At 45.7% G+C, this 24,619-nt stretch overlaps 1 protein-coding gene across 2 annotated transcripts in view; it reads left to right on the top strand.

Annotated features, from left to right (window-relative positions):
- ABHD12 (abhydrolase domain containing 12, lysophospholipase) overlaps window positions 1-24,619 on the top strand; it is a 68,512-nt gene that overhangs the window by 27,084 nt on the left and 16,809 nt on the right. For both annotated transcript variants that reach the window (XM_060078229.1, XM_060078230.1), the window contains one exon: window positions 20,430-20,554. In XM_060078229.1, the coding sequence (XP_059934212.1) occupies window positions 20,430-20,554 (125 nt within the window). The remainder of the gene's footprint in view (window positions 1-20,429; window positions 20,555-24,619) is intronic.

Here is a 24,619-nt window from a genome sequence, read left to right on the forward strand (position 1 = left end):
CAAACAACATACAGGAGTGCCAGGAGCCCTGTGGAGGGGAGTGTGAGTAGAGACTGGACCATGCTGCCGTGTTCAGGTTCTGCAGGATGGCAGCAACTCTGAGTAACAAGCCATTGAGACAGGACGGAAATTCCAGAAACATGAATACAAAGAACATCTGCATGATATCACTAATGAAAAAAGAAAAAAATATTTGCAACTCATTTAGATAAGGAGCTAATTGCTCTAATAGATAAAGAGGTTCTGGGAATTGAAAAGAAAGATCAAAACCCAATGAAAAATGTGCAAAGGGCATGCATAATTAATAGAAAAAGAAATACCATATCCCTTCAGTATGTGAAAGGGTGCTCAACCATACTTATTCATAATTAGAGAAATCAGATCAAAACTACACCAAGATGCCATTTCTCACCTATCAGATTGGCACCCATGCATCTTAGACAACCATTTTGCTAGTGAGGCTTTGAGGGAAGCAGGAATTTGAGAGTAATCTCTTAATCACAGATGCATTTACTCTTTGATCCAACAGTTTCCATTCTGGGACTATCCAGTGTGCACTTGCACATACAAAATTGCACTTGTACAGGTGATTTGTGCACTGACTGCTGGAAACAGCCTCAGTGTCCAGTGGTAGGAGACTGGTTTAATGCCCTAGGATGTATCAACCCAGTGAAATGTTGTGGGGCTGCAACATAGCTGTGAATTGACAGGGAGAGACTGCCCGGGTATATTGTTGAGAGAGAAAAATCAAGGTGTGAAACAGTTTACAGTGTGTAGTGTGCCCCCTTTTGTATGAGAAAAAGGAGGATGAGAACATGTACATGTATTTGCATAAGGAAACGCTGGGAGGATAAATAAGTATCTAATAAAAGTGGTTATCTGAATGCATGGAGGCGAGTTGTCAGTGAGACTATGTTGTTTTACTTTTTGAAATATGTAAACATGTGACCTTTAAAAAATTTATTAGTAAACAAAAAACAAAAATAAGCATGTAGAATATAAGCTCATGTCAGCATTGATACCAGCTACTTGACCGAATTAGTACCGACAACTACACGCACATTGCCAGAATCACATTGCTCTGGTGAGCCTGCTCACTCAGCTTCGCCTGCTCCCCAGGTGGGCTGGAAATGTAGTCTGACTGGAAATGTAGACACTTCCCATCATCAGCTCTGCCCTAGGGAAGGGTGAGTACAGACTTCTGGAGATCTGCTAGCCATCTCCACCACAGATCCTAACTTTATGTGGAATCGAGTTTATAAGAACATACTATGCTAGTATATTAACAGAGGCTCCTATAGGATCATATGATTTGGGGGTATTTTTATTCTCTTTTCAATGCTTTTATGCAGTTTGCAAGTTTTCTACATTTGTCTGTTATCAGAGAGGGCATAAAGCTATGAAAAAGTAATCCCTGTTGCATATTGCGAGCATATTCCATTTTCCTCTCACAGACTGTGTTACAGAGAGGACATCTGTGCAGAGCCTTCCTGACATGCTAGGATGCTCACCTCCTTTGTGGTCAGTCCTTCAGAGTGGATGGAATTGCTTGGTCAGAGAGCAGGGCCCTCTGGCAGTGGGTAGGGTGTTTGCTCATACTTACTGTTTTGGTATAGTCAGTATTCTTTTTTTTGCCACTGCACAGCTTGATGGATCTTAGTTCCTGGACCAGGGATCAAACCCGTGCCCCCTGCAGTGGAAGCGAGGAGCCCTAACCACTGGACCACCAGGGAATTCCCTGTCAGTATTTTTTTATACATATAAAATTATTTATTTATTTTTATTTTCGGCTGCGTTGGGTCTTCGTTGCTGTGCGCGGACTTTCTCCAGTTGCGGCAAGCGGGGACTGCTCTGATGCGGTGCGCGAACTTCTCTTGTTGCGGAGCATGGGCTCTAGGCGCGCAGGCTTCAGTAGTTGTGACATGCGGGCTCAGTAGTTGTGGCTCGTGGGCTCTAGAGCGCAGGCTCAGTAGTTGTGGCGCATGGGCTTAGTTGCTCTGCGGCACGTGGGATCTTCCCGGACCAGGGATCGAACCCATGTCCCCTGTGTTGGCAGGATGGTTCTTAACCACTGCGCCACCGGGGAAGTCCCCCCTGTCAGTATTCTTATTCTTTGCCAATAACATAGGTGAAGATGGAACTTCATTGTTTAATGTGTATTTCTACATGTGCTACGTGTTTCAATAACAGGAAATGTCACAAAATACTGTAGCTCTGCAGCCCTTTGCACTGAAGATAAATTCTCACAGTATTGTCTCATTGTGAGTCTTTGTTTTGGTCAAATGAAAATGGAAGGAGAATAAATTAAAGAGCTACTTCAGTAGAGTCTCAGAATGGCCTTGACCCAGAGGGCAAGATGGCATGGTCCTGGGACATTTGGTCACCCTGTTTCCTGCTGCAGTGCAGCAGGAGGCTTTTCTACTCCATTCGCGGTACAAGAAACCCCAGGCTTAGAGATTCTCAAGTGGATGGAAATGCAGATGCTTACGTTTGTTTTTTCTAAAGCTGCCTTTTGTACCTTCATATTCGACTGTTTCATTGACAAGTCTACTATCTATTACACTTAACATTAAATATTGATCAAAGACATCTATCTCATCAACCAACATTGTAATGAAAAGTAAAATGTCAAACATTTTATTTACTGCCTGGCACATAGTAGATACCTGATAAATATTTGTTAGATGAATGGAAATTCAAGTGAAGAAGCAAGACTTTTCATCTGTACTCACTGCTACTGTAATATATTATTCTGAATACTCTAGATATTATGGGAAGTTAAGAAAATGTTAAAAGATAAACCTATAAAGAGGAGCAAAAATTTTCATTGCTTGCTTGCAGATAATGAATTTTTAACTGGAAAACTCCCAATAAAAATCAACCAAAAAATTCTCAGAACTAATGGAGCTCAGTTAGATTTTCAAATGCAAAATAAATATACAGCAATTAATCACTTCTTTATATACCAGTAACTAGCCAGCTAGAAAAATGTAACAGGATAAGCTCTATTTCACATTAAAGATAAGAACTGTATAATATCTAAGAATAAATATATAAGAAATACATAGCATCTCTATGAAGAAAATTATTCAGCTTTACTGAGAACATAAAATAATACTTGTTTAAGTGGAGAGATACATTTGTTTTTAGATGAGAATCCATTATATTGAGAAGATGGTGTTTCTTTCCCAAATAGATTTAATGCAATTCTGCCTGGGATCAGTCTGCCTCAGTTTTCCTTTAGGGAAGGCAGGACACAAGGTCATGAGTAGTTCCGAGGAACACACGCCTCCCAGGGTTGCAAACAGGAAGCCAGGGACCAGGGACTGGGAGGTCAGCAGAAGGGTAGTCAGAGTGCGGAGGCTGCCCTGTGTTTTTGGCTCCTGAACTCACCACCTCTCTGGGAACTGAGGAAGAAGACTGGGATTCTCTGCATTCTAAACTTTCATGTATTTCTTCTGTTTTTTTAGAGTATCTGGCCCTCTGTAGTCCAGAAACCTTCTGTTTACCTTTTGCAGAGAATAAACCTTCAGTCTTTTGGTGGGGTGGGGTAGTGGCCCCATCAGTGAAGTAGGAGTCCGGAGGGATTTTTCACATTGTCCTCCTGATTTGGGTCCCAGCCTGAGCGCCTTCCACAGGCACTGGAGCCACCTGTCACGTGCCTTATCTCTTTGCATGCTGGATTAGGACTCTCCTGGGGGTGTCAACTAAATTTGGAAGCTTTCCAGCTTCTAAAATTTGGGTGTCTCTCCTCTCATTCTTTGCCCCTAGGGTTTTATGCTTAAAAAAATATTACTGTCATTTTTGTGGGGTTTTGAGAAAGAACAGTTAAATCTACCATCTTTAGCCTTGTATATAAAATTTTAATGTCTCTTCAAGGAGGCATTTTAGATGGAGAGAAACTTTTGGGTAACTATTTAGGAATATATAAACTCAACCCTTCTTCCCACCATATTCCAAAATACATTCCAGGATTAAATGTAAAATGTAAAGCTCTAAAAGAAAAATAAGAAAAAATTTTTGATTTTTTTTATTGAAGTATAGTTGATTTACAGTGTTGTGCCAGTCTCTGCTGTACAGCAAAGTGACTCAATTATACACATATATACATTCTTTTTTTATAATCTTTTCTATCATGGTTTTATCACAGGATATTGAATATAGTTCCCTGTGCTATACATTAGGACTTCATTGTTTATCCATTCTAAATGTAATAGTTTGCATCTACTAACCCCAGCCTCCCAGTCCATCCCTCTCCCTCCCCCCCCCCATTTGGCAACCACAAGTCTGTTCTCTATGAGTCTGTTTCCATTTTTTAGATAGGTGCATTTGTACCCTATTTTAGATTCCACATATAAGTGATATCATATGGTATTTGTCTTTCTCTTTCTGACTTCACTTAGTATGATAATCTCTAGTTGCATCCATGTTGCTGCAAATGGCATTATTTCATTCTTTTTTATGGCTGAGTAATATTCCATTGTATATATGTAGCACATCTTCTTTATCCATTCATCTGTCAGTGGACATTTAGGTTGTTTCCATGTTTTGGCTATTGTGAATAGTGCTGCTATGAACACAGGGGTGCATGTATCTTTTTTTTTTAATAAATGTATTTATTTTTATTTTTGACTGCCTTGGGTCTTCGTTGCTGCACACGGGCTTTCTCTAGTTGCGGTGAGCGGGGGCTACTCTTCGTTGTGGTGCATGGGCTTCTCATTGTGGTGGCTTCTTTTGCTGTGGAGTACGGGCTTCAGTAGTTGTGGCACGTGGGCTCAATAGTTGTGGCTCATGGGCTCTAGAGCACAGGCTCAGTAGTTGTGGCACGTGGGCTTAGTTGCTCCACAGCATGTGGGATCTTCCCAGACCAGGGCTTGAACCCGTGTCCCCTGCATTGGCAGGTGGATTCTTAACCACTGCGCCACCAGGGGCGTCTTGCATGTATCTTTTTGAATTATAGTTTTGTCCAGGTATATTCTCAGGAGTGGGATTGCTGGATCATATGGTAATTCTATTTTTATTTTTCTGAGGAACCTCCATACTGTTTTCCATAGTGGCTGTACCAACTTACATTCTCACCAACAGGTGGGAGGAGGGTTCCCTTTTCTCCACACCCTCTCCAGCATTTGTTATTTGTAGATGTTTTAATGATGTTTATTGTGACCAATGTGAGGTGCTACCTCAGTGTAGTTTTGATTTGCATTTGTCTAATAATTAGTGATGTTGAACATCTTTTCATGTGCCTACTGGCCATCTGTATGTCTTCCTTGGTGAAATGTCTATTTAGGTCTTCTGCCCATTTTTCGATTTGGTTGTTTGTTTTTTTGTTGTTGAGTTGTATGAGCTGTTTGCATATTTTGGAGATTAAGCCCTTGTCTGTCGCATCATTTGCAAATATTTTCTCCCATTCCATAGGTTATCTTTTCGTTTTTTTAAAAAATATTTATCCAGGGCCTCCCTGGTGGCACAGTGGTTAAGAGTCCGCCTGCCGATGCAGGGGATACGGGTTCGTGCCCCGGTCTGGGAGGATCCCATATGCCGCGGAGCGGCTGGGCCCGTGAGCCATGGCCGCTGGGCCTGCGCATCCGGAGCCTGTGCTCCGCAACGGGAGAGGCCACAACAGTGAGAGGCCCGCATACCGCAAAAAGAAAAAAAAAAAAAAAAAAAAAAAATATTTATCCAGTGTCAAGGTCAGAAAAGAATGTATACCCTTAGAGGAAGAAAGCATAAAGAAAAAGACTAATAAAATAAGAACAGAAAAAAATTAAAACTTCTCTTATAATTACAAATATTACCAAATAAAAAGACAAATGACAGAGGGAAATATTTTAGAAATATATAAAATGTCAGACAGAGGGATAATGTCCTTAACATATAAGTAATTGTAAGAGGAGAGCACAATTAGATTGAACAGCCAGGGAGACTTTGGAGCAAACAGCTGGGAAGCTAAAACCTGGAGGAAGCACAGGGCTGGGGACATGAACTGGTCTCAGAGGTGGGGAAGCATTAGGCCTGTGCAGGTAACTGATAGCTGGAGGGTCAGAGGTGGGCATTCCCCCTGGGACCTGTTTCAGATGCTCTTGCATGTAAAGGTTTAAGTGAGACAGTGATATGACCAAGTTTGCCTTTGAAAAGAGTCTCTCTGGCTGTATAGCAGGCAGGTGGAGGTTGGGGGTTCCATTTAAGAAGTCTCTCCAGAAGACCAAGGTATTGATCTCCAAAATGGGATGGGTTCACCCAGGAGGTGGGTGAGACACAGTCCTTAAGATATGGGAAGGAAATATTGGGACTTCTAATTATATTCATATTCAGATATTAACCACCCAGTTATACATGTGTTTACTTTAAAACGAACGTGTATATCGAGGGCATGTTCCCAAAATGTTACTGATTGAATGTGTAATCAAGAAAGTTTAGGGCTGCTGGTCTAGGCAAGATATGTGGCTGGCCTGGAGCAGAGAGACAGCGGACGAGGTGACTAGAGGTCTATGGGTTTGAAATGTTTTGGAGTCTTGGTGTGCATTGGAAGTGGAGGTGGGGCAGGAATGGGTATCAGGAATGACTGCTGGGGGTCTGCCACGGGCACAGGTATTTGCTGAGATGGAGAACTGGAGGCGAAGCAGGTGGAAGCAGAGGGGGAGAGGGTGGAAGATCAAGCATTTGGTTTTGGACATGGTAGTTTTGATTTGCCTGTGGGACTCCACGTGGAGACACTGAAGATAGCTGGGTATACAGCACTGTACCTGGAGCTCAGTCCTTTGAGGCCTGCACGTTGTTGATCTGACCTGAGTGTTGGTCAGGGCAGACCAGGTCATGCAGCAGAACCCCTGGGTCACTGGTGTATTTCTTACCCCACTGTGTGTCTGGTGTGGCCTCTGCTTGTTGTGGTCACAGAGGATCCAGGCCAGCAGGGCCTCCAGCTCCACACACCCTCCCTCCACCTTGTGGGCCGTTGCTGCTCCTGAAGCGGAAGGGACATGGTCTCTCTGCTCACGTTTCCTTAGCCAAAGCAAGTCACTTGGCCACCCCTAACTCTAAAGGGGAAGGGGGACGTGCCATCCTACCCTGGGCCCAGGAAGGCACAGAGGCAGAGAGAACGGTGAGCAGCACCGGCGATTGCCATGTGTTCTGTGCAAGAGCTGATGGGCTCAGCTGTTTTTAGCAGATGACAGTCGAGTAGCACTGGGCCCGCAGCACAGAGCACTGCTCCCCTCTTCGCTGCCTTAGGGCATGTCCTGCAGGCCTAGGGCAGAACACCACTCAGGCTGAACAGGGAGGTCCTGTGACTGCTAGAAAACGCAAGTGTCCTGGGGACCGAGGGCCACAGAAGTGAGGTGGGTCTGCCTGTGAGCTGCCAGAGCCGGGTGGGGTCCACCCCGGAGGAGGCTGGCAGCCCCACCACCATGCACCCGCTTCCCGCTTAGCTTCCCTTCTGATGCTGCATGCCACGTTACTGGCGTCATTTCTGAAGCATGAAACTACTGCTTTTAAGCACTAACGTGGTTAAAGAGTAATTGTAATTTAGGATGCCAGAGCAGGAAATTAGAGCTCAGCTGGGTAGTTCGACCAAGCAGGGCTGGACAAAGTCAGCCCAGGACAGAAGCTCTTTCAGTTCAGCTCAGTGTTCCTTCTCCATGTGCGAGACCGAGACCATGACCGTGCCGAGCATTTCATGTCCTTGTTCGTTTACTCTGCACAACGGGCCTTTCAGGTAGATTCCATTTAGAGTGAGGGAACCGAGGCTCAGAGAGTCGGGCTGTGAGGAGTGACAGGCCATCTCTGCCTTCACTGCTATGCAGAGCCCAGGTTTGGGAGCACGGTGCCTCGCACTTTACAGGCGCTCCCGCTGGAGGGAAGCACCGCAAGGGCCCCAACTGCCTGAGGGGCTATTTTACTGGATGGGGGCCTTGCTCTGAGCCTTCACCCAGCACTCTGTTCCCTCCCCTGGCAGAGGAATCAGGCAGGTTATTGAAACATCTAACTCGGGAACAGTAAGGTGAAAAGCAAATCACTATCAATTTGGAAATCGGAGGGGAAGCGGGCGCCATTCCTGCACCTGCCTCCTCACACATTGTCCTAGAACGGCAGCCCTTCTGCCTGTCTGGGCGCATCTGAGGGTTGCTCACCAGGGCTCGTGGAGGTGGAGTCGGTCCCCAGGTGGGTCCCTGAAGGGCTCCAGTCCTGGTGCTAGAGAGGTGGACACGTCCACAGCAGCAGTGGGTATGCTGGCTGAGGTCACAACCTTTCTCCAGGAAAGAGAGGGTGGCCAGTTCCCAACAATTTTAAACCATTGGGTGTTGGAGCAGTGCATGGGAAACGGCTGTTTGGAAGCTGATAGGCTTAGTTGCATAGAGAATCTTGCAAGCGCTGAGCATTTATTGCCTAAGGGAAGTCTGAGGGCTTGTACCAGCTGCCCTGCAGAGGGCCTGTGGGAAACGAAGCCTCCACAGCGTCAGGTGCTGGGAGCAGGCGGACCAGCAGGAGTTACTGTGGGGGCCTGGCCTTAGGTATCACTTCTCCTGTTCAGTTTGGCAGGTGCTATTTGACTGGAACACACTAAGGTATACTTTTGTTTTTCATCTCCACAGTGCAGGAACTACATTGATATAAACAAGCTCATTCACTGATGTTTTCCTCAGTAAAGAGCATCTTTTGGGCTTCCTTGGTTCCTAGATTTGGCTTCTGTTCTTTCAAGAAAGGTCTCTCTCTCTCTCTTTTATTTTATTTTATTTATTTGGTTGCACCGGGTCTTAGTTGCAGCAGGCGGGCTCCTTAGTTGCGGCTCACCAGCTCCATGGTTGTGGCATGCGAACTCTTGGTTGCGGCGTGCATGTGGGATCTAGTTCCCTGACCAGGGATTGAACCCATCCCCCTGCTTTGGGAGTGCAGAGTATTAACCACTGCACCACCAGGGAAGTCCCAAGAAAGGCCTCTCTTTATCTCCCCATCAGTGCTTCATATTATTGCCCTAGTTTCACAGCTCAAAGTGGGGAAAAAGAAGACAGCCTCCTTAAAGTATAAATGACAACTTTCATTTGGTGGCATGCAATGAAAAATCTTTAAAAATATATACCTTCTCAGTTTGCTCAAAGGAGGGCTTTTGCTCTTTTGGCAGGAAATGGTTAAAAAAAATTTTTTTTTTAATGAGAGCTCCATCCACAGGAAGTTTTCTTAGGCTGAGCTTAGAGACACAGCCTTTCTCATTAAACATGATGAGTGCAGCCTCATTCTTATTTTCTGTCTTGACCTTAAAATGGGGACAGGGCTTTGTTGTTTAAAAATCTTCATTTGTTATCTGCCTGTTTTCCTTTGTTAGCAGAGAATAAGAGTGAACCCCTGCTAGTCTTGATGTCCTGCATGAACTGTTCTCCAGCTGCAGATTGACAGAGTATCAGACAGGGTTCATTTCTTAACACCTGCTGGTTCCATATCATACAGAATTTCCAGCTCTAGCCTTGCAGAGGACATGGTAGTGTTTATATGAGGTGGGGGCCTTTGGGGATGATTGTACTGTTATTTTTCCCATTTCCTGTTCCAAAGACAGACTTTGACAGCTCAGACCTCTTACAAAGAAATAATGCTTCCATTGTTCAAAGCAGTTTAACTATGTTTGAGTATCTCTTTAGAAGGCACAGAAGGAGAAGAAAAAGAGAGGTAGGAAAGGGAAAGCCCAGGTCAGATAAGCGAGCAGACAGAGAAGCGATGGGGCCAGTTTCTTGGTCTGAACTGCTGGAGGGGGTGTGAAGACTGTTGTTCTGAGAAAATGGGACGGATGGCCAAGAGCTGAGCAGACCAGACAAGTTCATTTTTCTTCTAGTGTAACCTTGATTAATTTTTTCTGACAGTACAGTCCTGTCTTGCATAGGATTTTGCGGACTCAGTAGTTTGGCTTTGCTGGATTTGGCTTGGTGTTGTCATGTTCCCCAGGTCGCTTGGGATCCTCTGTGTCTCTGTGAATGGTCGGACCGGAGAATGTCTTTGTCTTGGACATAAGGAAAGATGGCCTGCGTTCAGTTCCACGTGGACCGTGTGCTCGTATATGAGCCTCAGTTTCTCATCTGGAACCTGGAACTTATGTACAACATTTTAGCCCAGAAGGCATGAGGCCTGGCAATTGATGCCGAAAAGCCAGAATGCTTAAAAAGTCAGCCATAAATGTGAATGAACTTCTGTGGAAGGACCTATTTTGGCACCAGAGCTGAGGTCAGTTGCGGGAGAGTCCTCCCACTGTGGGCACTGGGAGCCAGTAGGTGTCTCCTTCACTGCCGTTCCTGCCCACTCCCATCCTGCTTCTGGGACAGCATGTACCCCTGTGTCTGGCTTCCATCTCCCACAGCGGTGAACTGGCACTGCAGGTAGGAGCAGTCCTTAGGGCCAAATTTTGGTTATTGGTTTTTTGCTTACTGCCGTATGCAGTTTCCTGCTTCATTGAGCTTATTTGATCTGTTGAGGCCAGAAACTCCTTTTTGTTTGTTTGCTTATGAAAGTTGTTTAAGTCTTAAAATTAGAACCTTCAGGTCCTGTCCTGAGAGATTGAAGGGCTCCTTTGGCCACTCCAGGGTGGCTTCCTTTGTCCCCAGTTCTCTGTCCCTCCTAGGTTTTTTGTTGTTTGGTTTTTTTGTTTGTTTTTTGGGTTTTTTTTTTTTTTGCGGTATGCGGGCCTCTCACTGTTGTGGCCTCTCCCGTTGAGGAGCACAGGCTCCGGAAGCGCAGGCTCAGCAGCCATGGCTCACGGGCCCAGCCGCTCCGCGGCATGTGGGATCTTCCTGGACCAGGGAATGAACCCGTGTCCCCTGCCTCGGCAGGCGGACTCTCAACCACTGCGCCACCAGGGAAGCACCCTCCTAGGTTTTTAAAGAGAATCTCAGGAAGGATTCAGGCGTGCTCAGCACCCTTACTGGTCTGTTCCAACCCCAGGGGAAGGGAGATGCCATACAAAACTCTGAAGTGCGGGTGGTGGCACATTAATGATCTTGGGCATTGAGTCTGGCTCGGCAGGGACAGAGGGAAAGGCCGTGAAGGTGAAGTAAGTGGCAGTGTCGCAGGAAAGAAAGAGTGGGGCCAGAGAAGATGCTCATGTCCCAGGTCTCAGGTGAGTTCCTGGGACGGGCGACGGCTGCCGAGTGTGGGTTCTTGGCTTTGCGCAGGAAAGAATTCAAGAGCGAGCCATAGTAAAGTAATAAGAAAGTTTATTCGGGGACTTCCGTGGTGGAGCAGTGGTTAAGAATCCACCTGCCAATACAGGGGACATGGGTTTGAGTCCTGGTCCGGGAAGATCCCATGTGCCACGGAGCAAGTAAGCCCGTGTGCCACAACTACTGAGCCCACATGCCACAACTACTGAAACCTGTGCACTTGGAGCCTGTGCTCCACAACAAGAGAACCCACCGCAGTGAGAGAAGCCTGTGTACCGCAACAAAGAGTAGCCCCCCGCTTGCCGCAACTAGAGAAAAACCCATGCGCAGCGACGAGGATCCAATGTAGCCAAAAATAAATAAATTAAGTTTTTTAAAAAGGAAGTTTATTCAGGGAGATACACACTCCATAGACAGAGTGTAGGCCATCTCAGAAGGTGAGAGGCACCAGGGTACGGGGTTGTCAGTTTTTATAGGGGTGGGTAATTTCATAGGCTAATGAGTGGGAGGATTATTCCAACTATTTTGGGGATTTCCAGGAATTGGGCCACCGCCCACTTTGTGACCTTTATGGTTGACCTTGGAACTGTCATGGCGCCTGTGGCTGTGTTATTTAGCATGCTGTATTACAGTGAGCATATACTGAGGCTCAAGGTCTAGTGGAAGTCAACTCGTCCACCATCTTGGAGCTGATTGGTTCTAACCAGTTTATGTTGTGTCCTCGATGGCTGTCATTCTTTTAAAGGTTATGCCCTGCCCACTTCCTGTCTCAGCAAGTGCCGAGGTGCTCAGGGGCTGCTGGGTGGGCAGGCGGCTGTGGTCTTCTCAAGTGTGGTCAAGTCATACTTCAGACCAATAAAACTAGAATTTCTTTTTTTTCTTTCTTTAGTTTTATTATTATTTTTTCTTTTTCTTTTTTTGGCCACGCTGCACGGCATTCAGGACCTTAGTTTCCTGACCAGGGAGCAAACCCATGCCTCCTGCAGTGGACCGCCAGGGAAGTCCCAAAACTAGAATTTCTGAAGCAAGTTCCAGGCATTGATATTTTGTAAATTTCTCCAAAGATTCTAATACACAACCAAGTGACTGTCAACCAGAGTAACTTTCAGTGTAGATGCTTGGTTGAAGACACAAACTATGAAATAGAAAAAAACTGTGGAACTCAAGTGTAGTGGGAGCCCAGAGAAGTTGGTGGTGGTTCTGATAATTTTCTGCATTAATGATCATGGGGCAGTAATTCTTTGATCAAACATTCACTGAGCACAAACTGTAGGCGTGGCATTGACTTAGCTACCACAGAGACAAAGTTGAAAGACAGGGTCCCTGCTGGAAGGACTTCATCTGTTGGAGAAAGATGGCCAGACCCGATGATTATGCTGCTGAGAGAAAAACTTTTCCAGCGTAAATTTTGATCTGAAGTAATTGACAATAGACAGATTAACAGGAGAAAAGTTTATTATGCATGTGGGAGTACTCTATAAAGAGAGTAGCTACCCAAACAGCCAGAGGGAAAGGGTTTATACTGCCAGTGTCATAAAGGGGAGGGGCAGGACTGAGCCTTGTTGATACAGTGTTTTTGGATGTCCCGTGCCCAAGGTCAGTCACCTCCCTGACTGGAGACCTCCCCAAGGGCGGTTTGTGGCAGCTGCTCTTCTAGAGCTCTGCCATAGGCAGAGGAGGGAATTTCCAATGAGATTTCTTTCTGTTAGAAATTAGGTGTTTTCATTTTGAAGTAATTTTGACCATTTCTTTTGGGTTATCAGTCCCCACATTCCCCCAGTTGAAACTTCCCAGGAAGTTTCACAAGCAAGGAGCTGGTTGATTGCTGCAGAGAGACGACTCAGCTGAGAAGGTGAGAAGTAGGCAATCTGCAGTAGGAAAGAAGACCTTGGGTTAGAACAAGCAAACAAAAAGAAAAACAAAGATTAATGGTTGGAGCAGATTCTAAACCCATTTTCTGAGTCCAGAGGGCAGTCAGTCGAGAAGATATTTAAACGTTGAGTTTGAAGCATTTTTAGGTGGTGGAGGGAGGATGGCAATAAGATGGATTTCCTGGTTTGCAGTTTGAATGTCTTTGGTAATGGCATCCCACACGTGATCTGCTGTGGTGAAGCCTCAAAAAGGTTTACATCAAGTTGACCAGCTTCATCCGGAAGGACTTTCCAGACCCTCAGGGAAGGGGAAACTGCATGACAGCCTGGAGTCCCATTGAGGATCTGGGCAGTCAGGTCACCTCGAGTCAGGAGGGTGTGAAGAAAATTAGAAATGTTAACTTGGAGGGTTGTAACCAGGCATTGAAGGAAACCCAAAGCATTGAGAATTTGGTGAAGACTGATAAAGTGTACAAGAGGGCAGGATCTAGACCAGTTTACAGATAGATAATAAAACCTCAAAGATAATGAACAGGACTAGAAATCTGAATAACCCACAAGGGTGTGTTACAGTTTTCTGTTGAAACATAAAATTTCTCTCCACAGTTATGTGCTTCTTTGATCAGAGATACTCAAAAGTAAGATTATTTTTCTTTATTTAAAAAAAAAAAAGATTTGGCCTAATCATTTACATAAGTGCAGCAAGCATGCCAGTTGACCACATAGGCCTCTTAAAAGTTTGCTTTGCTGGAACATTTTGTAAGGAATCTCAGACTTTTAAAAGTCTTTCAAAGCTAGGAAGCCAAGCCAAGAACTGCAGTAGCTATAGATTTGGATGAATTCCTATCTTCCTGAAGTCCTTAAAATACCTTACAGTTTTGGGGCCTGCCAGGAAGTGACGTGTAAGTAAGGCTGGGAACTATGTAAATTAGGTAGCAGGCCTGTGTTCCTAAGAGGCGTTTCTAGACATTGGTTCCATAAAGTCAGGCTGAGTTCCTTAAAGCTGTCTGGTTGTATACAATTCTGTGAATCATTTTTAAATATGCCACTCCAGTCAGAGCCTTGGTTATGTAATCAGTGTTTCCAATTGTGTCCTGTACAAGGAGGACGGATTCTTGCTGAACTTATGCAAGTAACGACATTGCCATGAAAATAAGAACAGTCAGTCAGAGTCTCTGAATTCTGGAAGGATCAGGCAGAGGGAAAAAGATAAACGTTTGTTACCAAAGTTAGTGTGCCCAATGCACAGTGAGGCCAAACAAACCAGAACATTGGAGTCTGGAGCAGAGAAAGGTTTATTGCAGGGCCAAGCAAGGAGAACCAGTGGCTCGTGCTCAAAAACCCCTGATGGTTTTGGCGGAAAAGTTTTTATAGGCAAAATTTGGGGTTAGGGTTGCAGGGTGTGTAACTTTCTTCTGATTGGTTGGTGGTGAGGTATTACGGTGGTGCTACAGGAATCTTGTGCGCAGCCTGAAATTACCATCCTCCACCTGGGTGGGGGCCTTAGTTCCTGCAGAAGAAAGTCAAAGATATTGTTTTGTATATCCCTTGAGGAGGAACCAGGACCCTGCCCCAAGGGTGCACTGTTGTTCTTGACTGCCCCTCCCTTGTTTCTCATTGCCTCCCTTCCCCAGTTAGCAACTGTTTGAATCTGCCCTTTGGAAATCAGGGAAGGTCAAGGAGGCTGAGTGAAGCCTATCTCCTAGAAACAGGGGGTGCAGAAGGGCTTTTGTGCCCAGGAGGGCCCCTCAGAGTCCTGCTTGGTTTCAGCTATTGTTGAAAAATCCATTCATAAAACTTTTATATCACGTCAGCCTGATACACTGGTTGGTTGGTTTGCTTATTGATTGATTGATTGATTGATTGATTGATTGATTGATTGATTGCCGCATTGGGTCTTTGTTGTTGCTCACGGGCTTTCTCTGGTTGCAGCGAGCCGGGACTACTCTTCGTTGTGGTGCACGGGCTTCTCATTGCAATGGCTTCTCTTGCTGTGGAGCACGGGCTCTAGGTGCGCGTGCTTCAGTAGTTGTGGCTTGCGGGCTCTAGAGCGCAGGCTTAGTAGTTGTGGCCCACAGGCTTAGTTGGTCCGGGCATGTGGGATATTCCCGGACCAGGGATTGAACGAACCCATGTCGCCTGCATTGGCAGGCAGATTCTTAACCACTTTGCCACCAGGGAAGTCCGATACACTGGTTCTTAACAGTTACACTGGGATTGTTCATGAATGCTGTAAGCTAGCCATCATCAAGTTATTTCCCTGTTTATTATTTTTATAACAAGTGTGTTAGGCAAGTTTTTTAAAAAAATCACACAGTGGGCCTCCCTGGTGGCGCAAGTGGTTGAGAGTCCGCCTGCCGATGCAGGGGATACGGGTTCGTGCCCCGGTCTGGGAGGATCCCATATGCCGCGGAGCGGCTGGGCCCGTGAGCCATGGCCGCTGAGCCTGCGCGTCCGGAGCCTGCGCGTCCGGAGCCTGTGCTCCGCAACGGGGGAGGCCACAACAGTGAGAGGCCCGCATACCGCAAAAAAAAAAAAAAAAATCACACAGTAAAAACCTTAGTTAAATATGTGGGTTTTGTTTTATTGCTGCACTTGATATACATGAAATAATGGATTTCAAGCAATTTTACTGCATATCTACTTGTACTTTTATTCTTAGGTTGAGTTTATAATTTTTATAATCTTAATAATCTAGTAGATTATATTAGGTTGTTATTCTACCTGGGTTTATTAGCCAAATAATGTGTGCTCATATTATACTTAATGCTGATAACTCAGAGTGAAACCATGCACTTCAGGTGGGACTTGAACCCACATGCCGGGAGTTGAACCTGGTCAAAACCCACTGTCTTTTAATTGAGGTCACACACCTGGTCTCAGGACTTAATGAAGCTGAGGTTCTTTATGTCTTGTCGAGTGAGAGACAAAGTGATAGGTAGAAGTGGATTTATTTAGAGAGAAACACACTCCACAGAGTGTGGACCATCTCAGAAGGTGAGAGTCCCCGAAATATGGTGTGGTTAGTTTTTATGGACTGGGTAAATTTCATAGACTAATGAGCAGGATTATTCCATCTATTTCGGGGGAAGGGGCGGGGGTTTCTAGGAATTGGGCCACCACCCGCTTTTGGCTGGTTTTGGTTGGTCTCAGAACTGTCATGGCACTGGTGGGTGTGTCATTTAGCGAATGCATTACAATGAGCATATAATGAGGCTCAAGGTCTACTGGAAGTCGAATCTTCCACCATCTTGGATCTAGTTTTTGTCATGTCCTTTGGCTGTGTCATTCTTTTAAAGGTTGTGCCTTGCCCCCTTCCCTCCTGTTTCAAGAGGACAAGTGCTTTTATTAAACTGACACCACTAAACTGGTTTTATTTATACATGAGCTTGAAAAATATTTGGGTTCTTATACTTCTGGGAGTTTTAGGAATATTTAATTTGTCACTTATTTCTCTTTAAGCCAGTTGGAACAGAGCTCCTTAAAGGGGTTTTATAAATTAATTTGGTAATACCATCCAGGGCTAGGAAAACATCACAAATACAGTGGTCCCTTGAACAACATGGGTTTGAACTATGTGGTCCCTTGAACAACATGGGTTTGAACTATGCGAGCGGGTCCACTCATAAACAGATTTTCTTTCACCAAAGACGTACCACAGTACCACATGATCCACAGTTGGTTGAATCCACAGAAGCAGAACTGCAAAAATGGAGGGCCAACTTTAAATTATACTCAGATTTTCAATTGCATGGAGGGTTGGCACCCCTAACCCCTTTGCTGTTCAAGGGTCAGCTGTAGCTTATATACATACACACATACACACACATATGTCCATACATATGTAAACAGACAGTCAGATACAAAGAGAGATCTTACTGCACTCGTCCTGACAGCTGAGCCACCAGTCTGCATAATCACAGTCACACAAAACTCAGCAGCTTATGTAACGGAAGAGTTGGTTCTCGTCTTTGCCCTGCTTTATTTATCTTTTTATCTGAATTTAGTTTTGGGGAAATGGAACAATTTAAGGTAACCTGCTCAAGATGAGGACTAATGCTTTTTTACTATATCTAACTTTTAAGATTTTCATTTCCCACGATATGTAATCCTGTGGAGGCAATGGACTAACTTTCAGGTGAGGGACTTTTTGAGAATACCAAGCAGCAGTCTGGGTGTTTCCACAGCCCAGCTGCGTGGGTAAAACACCCGACCTGTTTCCACTTTGTCATTTTCCTTTTCATCCTCAGGTAGAGGCTGTGTGGAGTCCCTGAGTCCCTTAACAGCCCCCCATGGAGGCAGGGGCCTAAAGCTCTAGTGGCTGTAGGGAGGTGGGGCTGGGGTGGGAAGGCAAAGGCCTGGCAGGGTGGACAGAAGGAGCCAGTAGAAAGGTCAGGCACGCGTACAGCCCTCTCTGGGATGCCTTCTGAGGAGACGGCTTGGCATTTCCAGACAGAAAGTAGAGTTAGGGGATCAGGGGATGAAAAATTACTGAGGAGACATCAAGGGTGGGGGATGAGGGACTTGATCAGATATCAAGGTGGGGGATGACTTAGCAGGATTCTTGCTTAAGGCAGGTCAAGGTCAAGGCAAGAGGGCTCAGTTCTTGGTAAAAGCTGAGAAACTAAGTGAATGTCTAATGACCGCATAAAAATTGTACAAGTCAGGTGGTGTCAAATTCTTAGCTGTCAACAAAAATGAAAAGGGATTATTTGAGTGTTTTTACTGTGTGATTTTGAGCATATAACCCTGAAGAAGTGGTGATACTAGTAAACTTCCATTCCCTTTTACTGATATGAACAAGTTCTCAATACTTATATTTTTAAAAACCAAAAACAGAAATAGAATTAATGCTAACTCCCCTCTTTTTTCTATCAATAAGTAATATATAGAGAGAGACATGATGCATTTGGGAAAGTAGTGGAATCCATCTCATTTAAAGATGTATTTTCAATAAAAGTTTACTTTGCATGCTTAATAATAATTTACCAAAATTATAACATATTTGTCATTTTGATTAATGTGTATGATAATAATTATAATAATCCAGAAGAAAATAATTTTAATGTAGAAGAGCCTTATTGCTACAGGTCTATAATTTTTTTTCATTTCTATTTATATATATATTTTTTGTTCAAGAGGGATATGACAGCTAGTAAGTGGTAGATTGGATGCTGGACCAGATCATTTGACTTCAGAGCCGGCACCTTAACCACTACATTCTATGCCTTTCCTCGGTGAACGGGTAGATTGTGCATGGAATTTAAGATGCCCTTTTAAACTTCTCCTGCATCATCTAGTTAACTCCTGTATTCCTGACTTAGTGTTTCCATCAGTGGCCCTTTCCCTGGAAGCCCAGACTAGGTCAGGTCACCCTGCACCAGATGCCTCTCTCACAGCCCTCTGCCCCGCTGAGCTGAGAGCACAGCAGAGACGCAGATGGCATCCTCTGCTGCCCTTATTGTCCACTACCCCAGGAGTGCCCAGTGCTCAGTAACGACTGGTGGTTGAGCCAGGTGAATGAGTGAAAGGATTACATTGTCAGATATGCATATTTTTCATCAGCTTTATTGAGGTATTATTTACATCAGCTTTGTTGAAGTGTTATTTACATGCGATAAAATTTACCAACATATACATTCATGTGTCCACAACCACAGTCCAGAAAAAGAACATTTCCATCACTGCAAAAGTTGCCTCATGCCCCTTGCAATCTCTTCCCTCTACTCCCAGCCTCTGAGGTCACTGTTCTGCTTTTCTGTCTCTGTAGTTTTGCTTTTTCTGGAATTTCAGACAAATGGGATTATACAGTATGTAGTCTTTTGTGTCTGTCTTATTTAACTTAGCCTAATGTTTTTTAAAATTTTTTATTTATTTATTTTTATAAATTTATTTATTTATTTTTGGCTGCATTGGCTCTTCGTTGCTGTACGTGGGCTTTCTCTAGTTGCAGTGCGTGGGCTTCTCATGGCGGTGGCTTCTCTTGTTGCGGAGCACAGGCTAGGCGCGCGGGCTTCAGTAGTTGTGGCACATGAGCTCTACATCGCAGGCTCAGTAGTTGTGCATGGGCTTAATTGCTCTGTGGCATGTGAGATCTTCCCGGGCTAGGGCTCGAACCCGTGTCTCCTGCATTGACAGGAGGATTCTAAACCACTGTGCCACCAGGGAAGTCCCTAGCCTAATGCATTTAGATCCTTCTGTATTGTTGCATGTGTCAGCAGTTCAAGGTATATTTTTTTAAACCACCTTACTTATTTTTGAAATAGTCCAGAAATAAATAACTAAACCCATTGAGGTTGAGACTTGATATGCTGATAAGCAGCAGTTTCCATGTGTGCTTGGGGCTCATGGGGTCCCCAGAACCCTTCAGCATGTCCGTGAGGTCAGAGAGATTTCATGGTAACACTGAGATGCTGTTTGCCTTTTTCACTTTCATTCTCATGGGGTTTCAGGAGCTTTCCAGATGCTGCATGACATGTGGGATTGCAGCAGATTGAATGCAGAAGCAGATACGAGAACCCATCTGTCTTCTTTTAAGCTGTCTGACTTAAAGAAATTTGTAAAAATCTCCTCACTAAAATTTTTCGTTTTGGAAAATATCATTTTTTATAACAGATGTTAATTATATTAACATGTAATGGGTTGTTTATTGTTATTAGATGACTTAATAGATATTTTAAATTTTTCTTTAGTTTCTCATAAAACAAATAGTAATAAACACAAATCATATGAACAGAAGCTCTTTTGGGCCCTCAATTTTTCAGTTGTAGAGAGGCCCTTAGTCCAAGAAGTTTGAGACTCTCTGGGCTAGGGACATTTTTTAACAGGGGATCAGGAACAGGATGAGGAAGTCTTGGAGCTGGTTGTGGATTAGAAGAGTCTTGAGACCTGGGGTGATGACCTGGCCCGAGGTCCCCGGAAAAGGGGCCTCTGGAGGGTATGCGGGCAGAAATATGAGAACATGCAGTGATGGCCAGAGCCTTGTTCTCAGCCCCTGCTGCCTTCCGGGACCTGGTGTGGCAGGTTCTGTCGCATACGTGCTTCCTCTGATGGGTAGCCCACGCTTGCTTGCAGGAGAGCAGTCAGAGGCTCAGAGGCAGCCACTCTCCTGAGGTGAAGTTGCAGCTACTGTCTGACATGAAGTTGGGCACTTTCTGAGAATCTGATGGCTGTGCTGGGTTCTGATCCCAGGGCACACAAAGGAAATCAGCAGGACTGTTTCTTGGGCTTTCAGGAAACAAATTTTACCCTTCTGGTAGAGTTCTAAGCACAAATTAAAAGGCAAAAGCAGGTGGGAGGCTCCTCTTATCATTGGTGATATTCTTGTTGGAAACAATAGGTGTGGATCTTGGTCAGTGATGCTGTTACTAAACCACGCAGACTCATTCCTGCCTTTGACCTGCTCACTGCTTTTCTCTTTCAGGCGAAAGGGCCTGTGCTTCCGACTGAGGAAGATACTCCTCTGTGTCGTGGGGTTGTACGTGGCCATTCCATTTCTCATCAAACTGTGTCCTGGGATACAGGCCAAACTGATTTTCTTGAATTTCGGTAAGTGCTGTGTGTCCATTTTTCCTTTCATTTTAGTAAGAGTTCGTTTTCATGGTGATTTATGTATTTATATATTCACTACTGAGATCAGGAAATAGAGCCTTTTTATTGTCCAGAAGGTTCCCTTTGCCCCTTCCCAGTTAAAAGATGTTTGTAACGAGGGCATTGCTCTTCAGGGTTGGCATTTGTGTGCACAGGTGACTGCTGCGTGGTGGGGGGGTCTTTCTTCAGCTGAGGTGGGTAGGAATGTTGATAACATGGAGAGTCTTCTGAAGCTGTCTTGTTGGGGATGCTCTGTGCCTTGTGCAGTCTAGGAGGTTAACTGTCCTTGGAAAAGGTGACCACTGAAAATAGTGCCTTAAAAATAATTAGGCCTTTTTTCTTTAAACTAAAAAAAAAATCTTTTTTTCCCCCTTAAAAAACCCTGACATACTTTGGTTTCTGTGGAATTATATGCTGGCTTTAGAGGTGTTATAGTCTCCTTCAGTTAACTTGGACCTGGTGTGTTCCAAAGTTTTGGTTTTTTTTTTTTTTTCATGCTATATGTTTACTTTTGGGCAAGTGGGAGGAAAAAGGGTAGAAGTATCAGGTTTATGAAGTGGAAGGTATACGGTTGCCAGGAATAATCCTTTTATGGAGCATCCTTTTACACCTTCAAGATGAGGCCAGGCAGGGAGGGGGGACTGCGCCTGCGGGCCTTAGAGGTCGGCGGATAGAACCTGGTGCTTGGCACACAGCAGGTGCCTCATGAGAGGTGGCCTTGCAGTCGGGTGTCGGGAGCACTCAGGGCAGATGAGGCAGGCTCTGCACGCTCTTGGCTGTGCTGGTTTGCAAAGGGTGGGTTTGAACTTGTGTGTGTTGGAGCTGGAGGCTTGGGAAGCTGGGCTGGTGCTATGGAGGCAGCGGGGGAGCTGGTGAAGAGGAGGTGGGGGGAGAGGACAGACAAGAGGTGTTGAGGTGTCCTGTGCGACTGGCCTGGGGCAGCAAGGCAGGGGGTGGGTGGCCCCTCGTCTGGAGTAACACCAGTGCTGCAGACTCTGCAGAGGCCCGTGTGCATTGGGGCACGTGAGTTTGGGGTGTTAAGTCTGCAGTAGACTTGATCACAGAAAAGTGGATGTCGCTGCTAAAAGGGAATGTCTGCTCTAAAGAGGCGCAGGAGGAGGAGGAACAGAAACAGTGAGGTGGATATTTAATACTTCATAAACCTAAAATGCATTTTTTTATTTGGGTGTCATAAAGTAAGTGTAAAACACATGTAGGTACACTATGAAGCATTTGATTTTTCTAACATAAACGTGGCTTAACTTCCAGGAATTTATCATCCCTGAGTTTTCACCGCTTGTGAGAAGCACAAACTTAGAAGGAACTCACAACCTATTAAAATCAAGAAAGTTTTTTTTTTTTTCTGACTGTAATGTCCCTTAAATGTCCACAGTCAGTCTAGCACAGAAGAGAGTTTGGGTTACATGCAAACACGAAGCCACAGGCTGCAGATTTCCTGATAGCAGACCTTAGAGTCAGCCCTGCACAGCTTTCCCACAAGGCAGGCCTCCGGACAACTCCAGGCCCCTTGGGCAGGTGTCTTGGCAGCAGGTGGCCTGCTGCCCTCTGGGCTGCCACACCCTGGGGTCCCAGCAAATATTTGAATTGAGTTGATTTTCTTTAGGTCAATCATTGGGGTAACTTTAGACACAGCCTACAAATTTTGCACTGTTGATTTCCTAATGAAATGGCAGGATGTTCCTGGATTCTCTGGGTTGGGCTCCATGGCACAGAAGAGGAGGGCCAGGCTGGGCCGTGGGGCCGTCCTGCACCCCGCAGAGAGACACCCGTCCCCAACTCCTTGTTTCCGTATGCCTACTGTGTGGAAGTGGGGTAGTTGTCTGTGCCCCTCCCCTGTGGAGGAGATGGGGATCTCCAGGCTGTCTTGCAGTGTGACGTGGCAGTTTCATTTCACGCTTCTGGAGGGCGGCCTGCGTGTTTGGGGGGCATCTTCATTCTTATCTCCTCAAGATGTGAATCGTGAGCTGTGGATTTCCATTTGGATATTGAAGGAAGTGTAACAATCTTTTGGGCCCCAAAACATGATTAAAATAGTCTTAAGTTCATAGCAATTCTATCTGAAACTAAATGTATAACTCAGATAAATAAGCATTAGATGAAGGATAGCATCTATGATTTAAGGCATTATTCTACTTAAAATATATTTTCATAAACAAAAAATTACATGATCTTTCTAAAAACAAAAGATTAACTGAAAAACTCTGAATGGCGTGAAGAAGAAAATGAAACTTGTTCAGAGAAAATCACTGTCACATTGTTTATTTCCTGCTGGTCTTTTTGTGTGTGTCTGTACATGTAAGCATAAATATATGTGCTTTTCAGTACTCACATTCAAAAGTCGGTACCCCTGCCCCCAGCCCAGCGATGTTGTGGTGATACCAGCCCCTTGTCACAGTCTTTGCCCTGGGATTTAGAGCCGTCTCCTGGTGGGAAGGAATGTTTGAGTTCAGAGGCTGGTGTAAAACTGCTCTTGTCTGCACACTGCCTTGGGCCTTTTTTGGAGATTAGGGTTAATATATGAATTGCTCATTTGTTGTTCAAGCCGAAGGCCAGCCTGTCCACTACAGCTTTCACGGGATGGCGGTCCTTCAGCCTCCTCTTTTTCCTTCCCCGTAGCAGTCCCTGTGACCTCTGATAGCTTTCTTTCCTTATCCCTTTCTTCTTGTGGAAGCCCAGAGCCCTTCGGGGAGCTGGAGTTTGATAAAACCCAGAGGGCCTTCCCAGCCCTTCCCTTGTTGGTGGCCCACCTCTGCCCGTATATCAGGGTGGTCTTTACTCAGTGCCTGGGATGGGGCATAACCCTGCTGTTCACAGTTCTCAGGCAGTCAGACGTGTTCTCTGCAGCTCAGGAGTTCTGGCCTCTCACCCCACCAGTATCTTCTAGATTGGCTGAGGAAAGGATGGCAGGCTCCGTTGTTTTCTGTTCATTCTTGTGTTTGCTCACTGTTCACCGAGCACCATCTCTCGAGGGTCCTTTCTAAATCACTCCCCATGATGTTTGTGGTTGCTGATAAATGACAGCGAGGGCAGAGGGTGGATAATACACAGCTGGGGAAGCAGGAGAACCCAGAGGCCTGGTGTCCTGACAGCTGCATGGGCCTGTGTGCTGGGTCCCTGGGCTGTGCACTCAACTTCTGTGTGAGGCGGAGCTTGTAATCGATAGCGATGAGGAGCTGGGTCACTGTCCCCGGCTCCCGATTCCTGCCCCTGCCACCTTAGGGGACTGCTGGTGGGCTGGGTGCTCTCTCCATGCTTCAGCCCTGCGGTGGAAGCAGGGGCCAGGAGGGTGGGCTCCAGCCTGCATCCCAGAGTCACGGGCCAAGGGCTGTGGCCACACGAAGGCCAGCAGGAGTGAGCCGTGTTCTGGTCCAGGCAGATCCTGGACCCTCCTCAGGCCAGCCTGGGGCCCTGCACCCCTTGACTCCATTCCTTTGTCTTGCAGCAGTTCTGCTTGCTTTTACCAGTAGTGGCCAGGTGGTTCCTCTGGGGCTGTCTCCCCACCCCGGGACTGACCAGGCACCTCTCGCTAGCTGGAGGGGAGGCACACAGTCAGCACCTGCTGCACTTGGTGCATTAACGACATCCTGTTCCGCGGTTTCTAAAACAGAAATGAAAGTGAACCAGAGGATGGGCTTGGTGGGATGAGTCTGTCCTAGAGCAGGACTGAGTTTCTTGGTTCTAGATTTCTCAGGCTTGGAAGCTTTAGGATTAACTGCTAATCCTCGGAAGATGCTTTTCAGTGGTAGGGGCCCTCTCGGAGCTCTGGGGCAGCCCGTAAGCCGCATGGCCGCCTTTTCTGGGAGAGGGCCCGTGAGGCCTGACAGCAGTGCCCTCAGCCCTCGATGGTGCCCACCTTCCCTTTGGCACGGGCACTCCAGCCTCAGGAGCAGAGTTGATTGAATCAGCACTTGTTGGACATATTCAGAGTTTTACTGGCAAAGTCGTTTCCCCCCAGTGGTCAGATGATGCGCTGCCACCTGACGCTGCAGCCGCAGCTTCCCC

Source organism: Mesoplodon densirostris, chromosome 16 (genome assembly GCF_025265405.1).
Source record: "Mesoplodon densirostris isolate mMesDen1 chromosome 16, mMesDen1 primary haplotype, whole genome shotgun sequence".
NCBI lineage: Eukaryota > Metazoa > Chordata > Mammalia > Artiodactyla > Ziphiidae > Mesoplodon > Mesoplodon densirostris.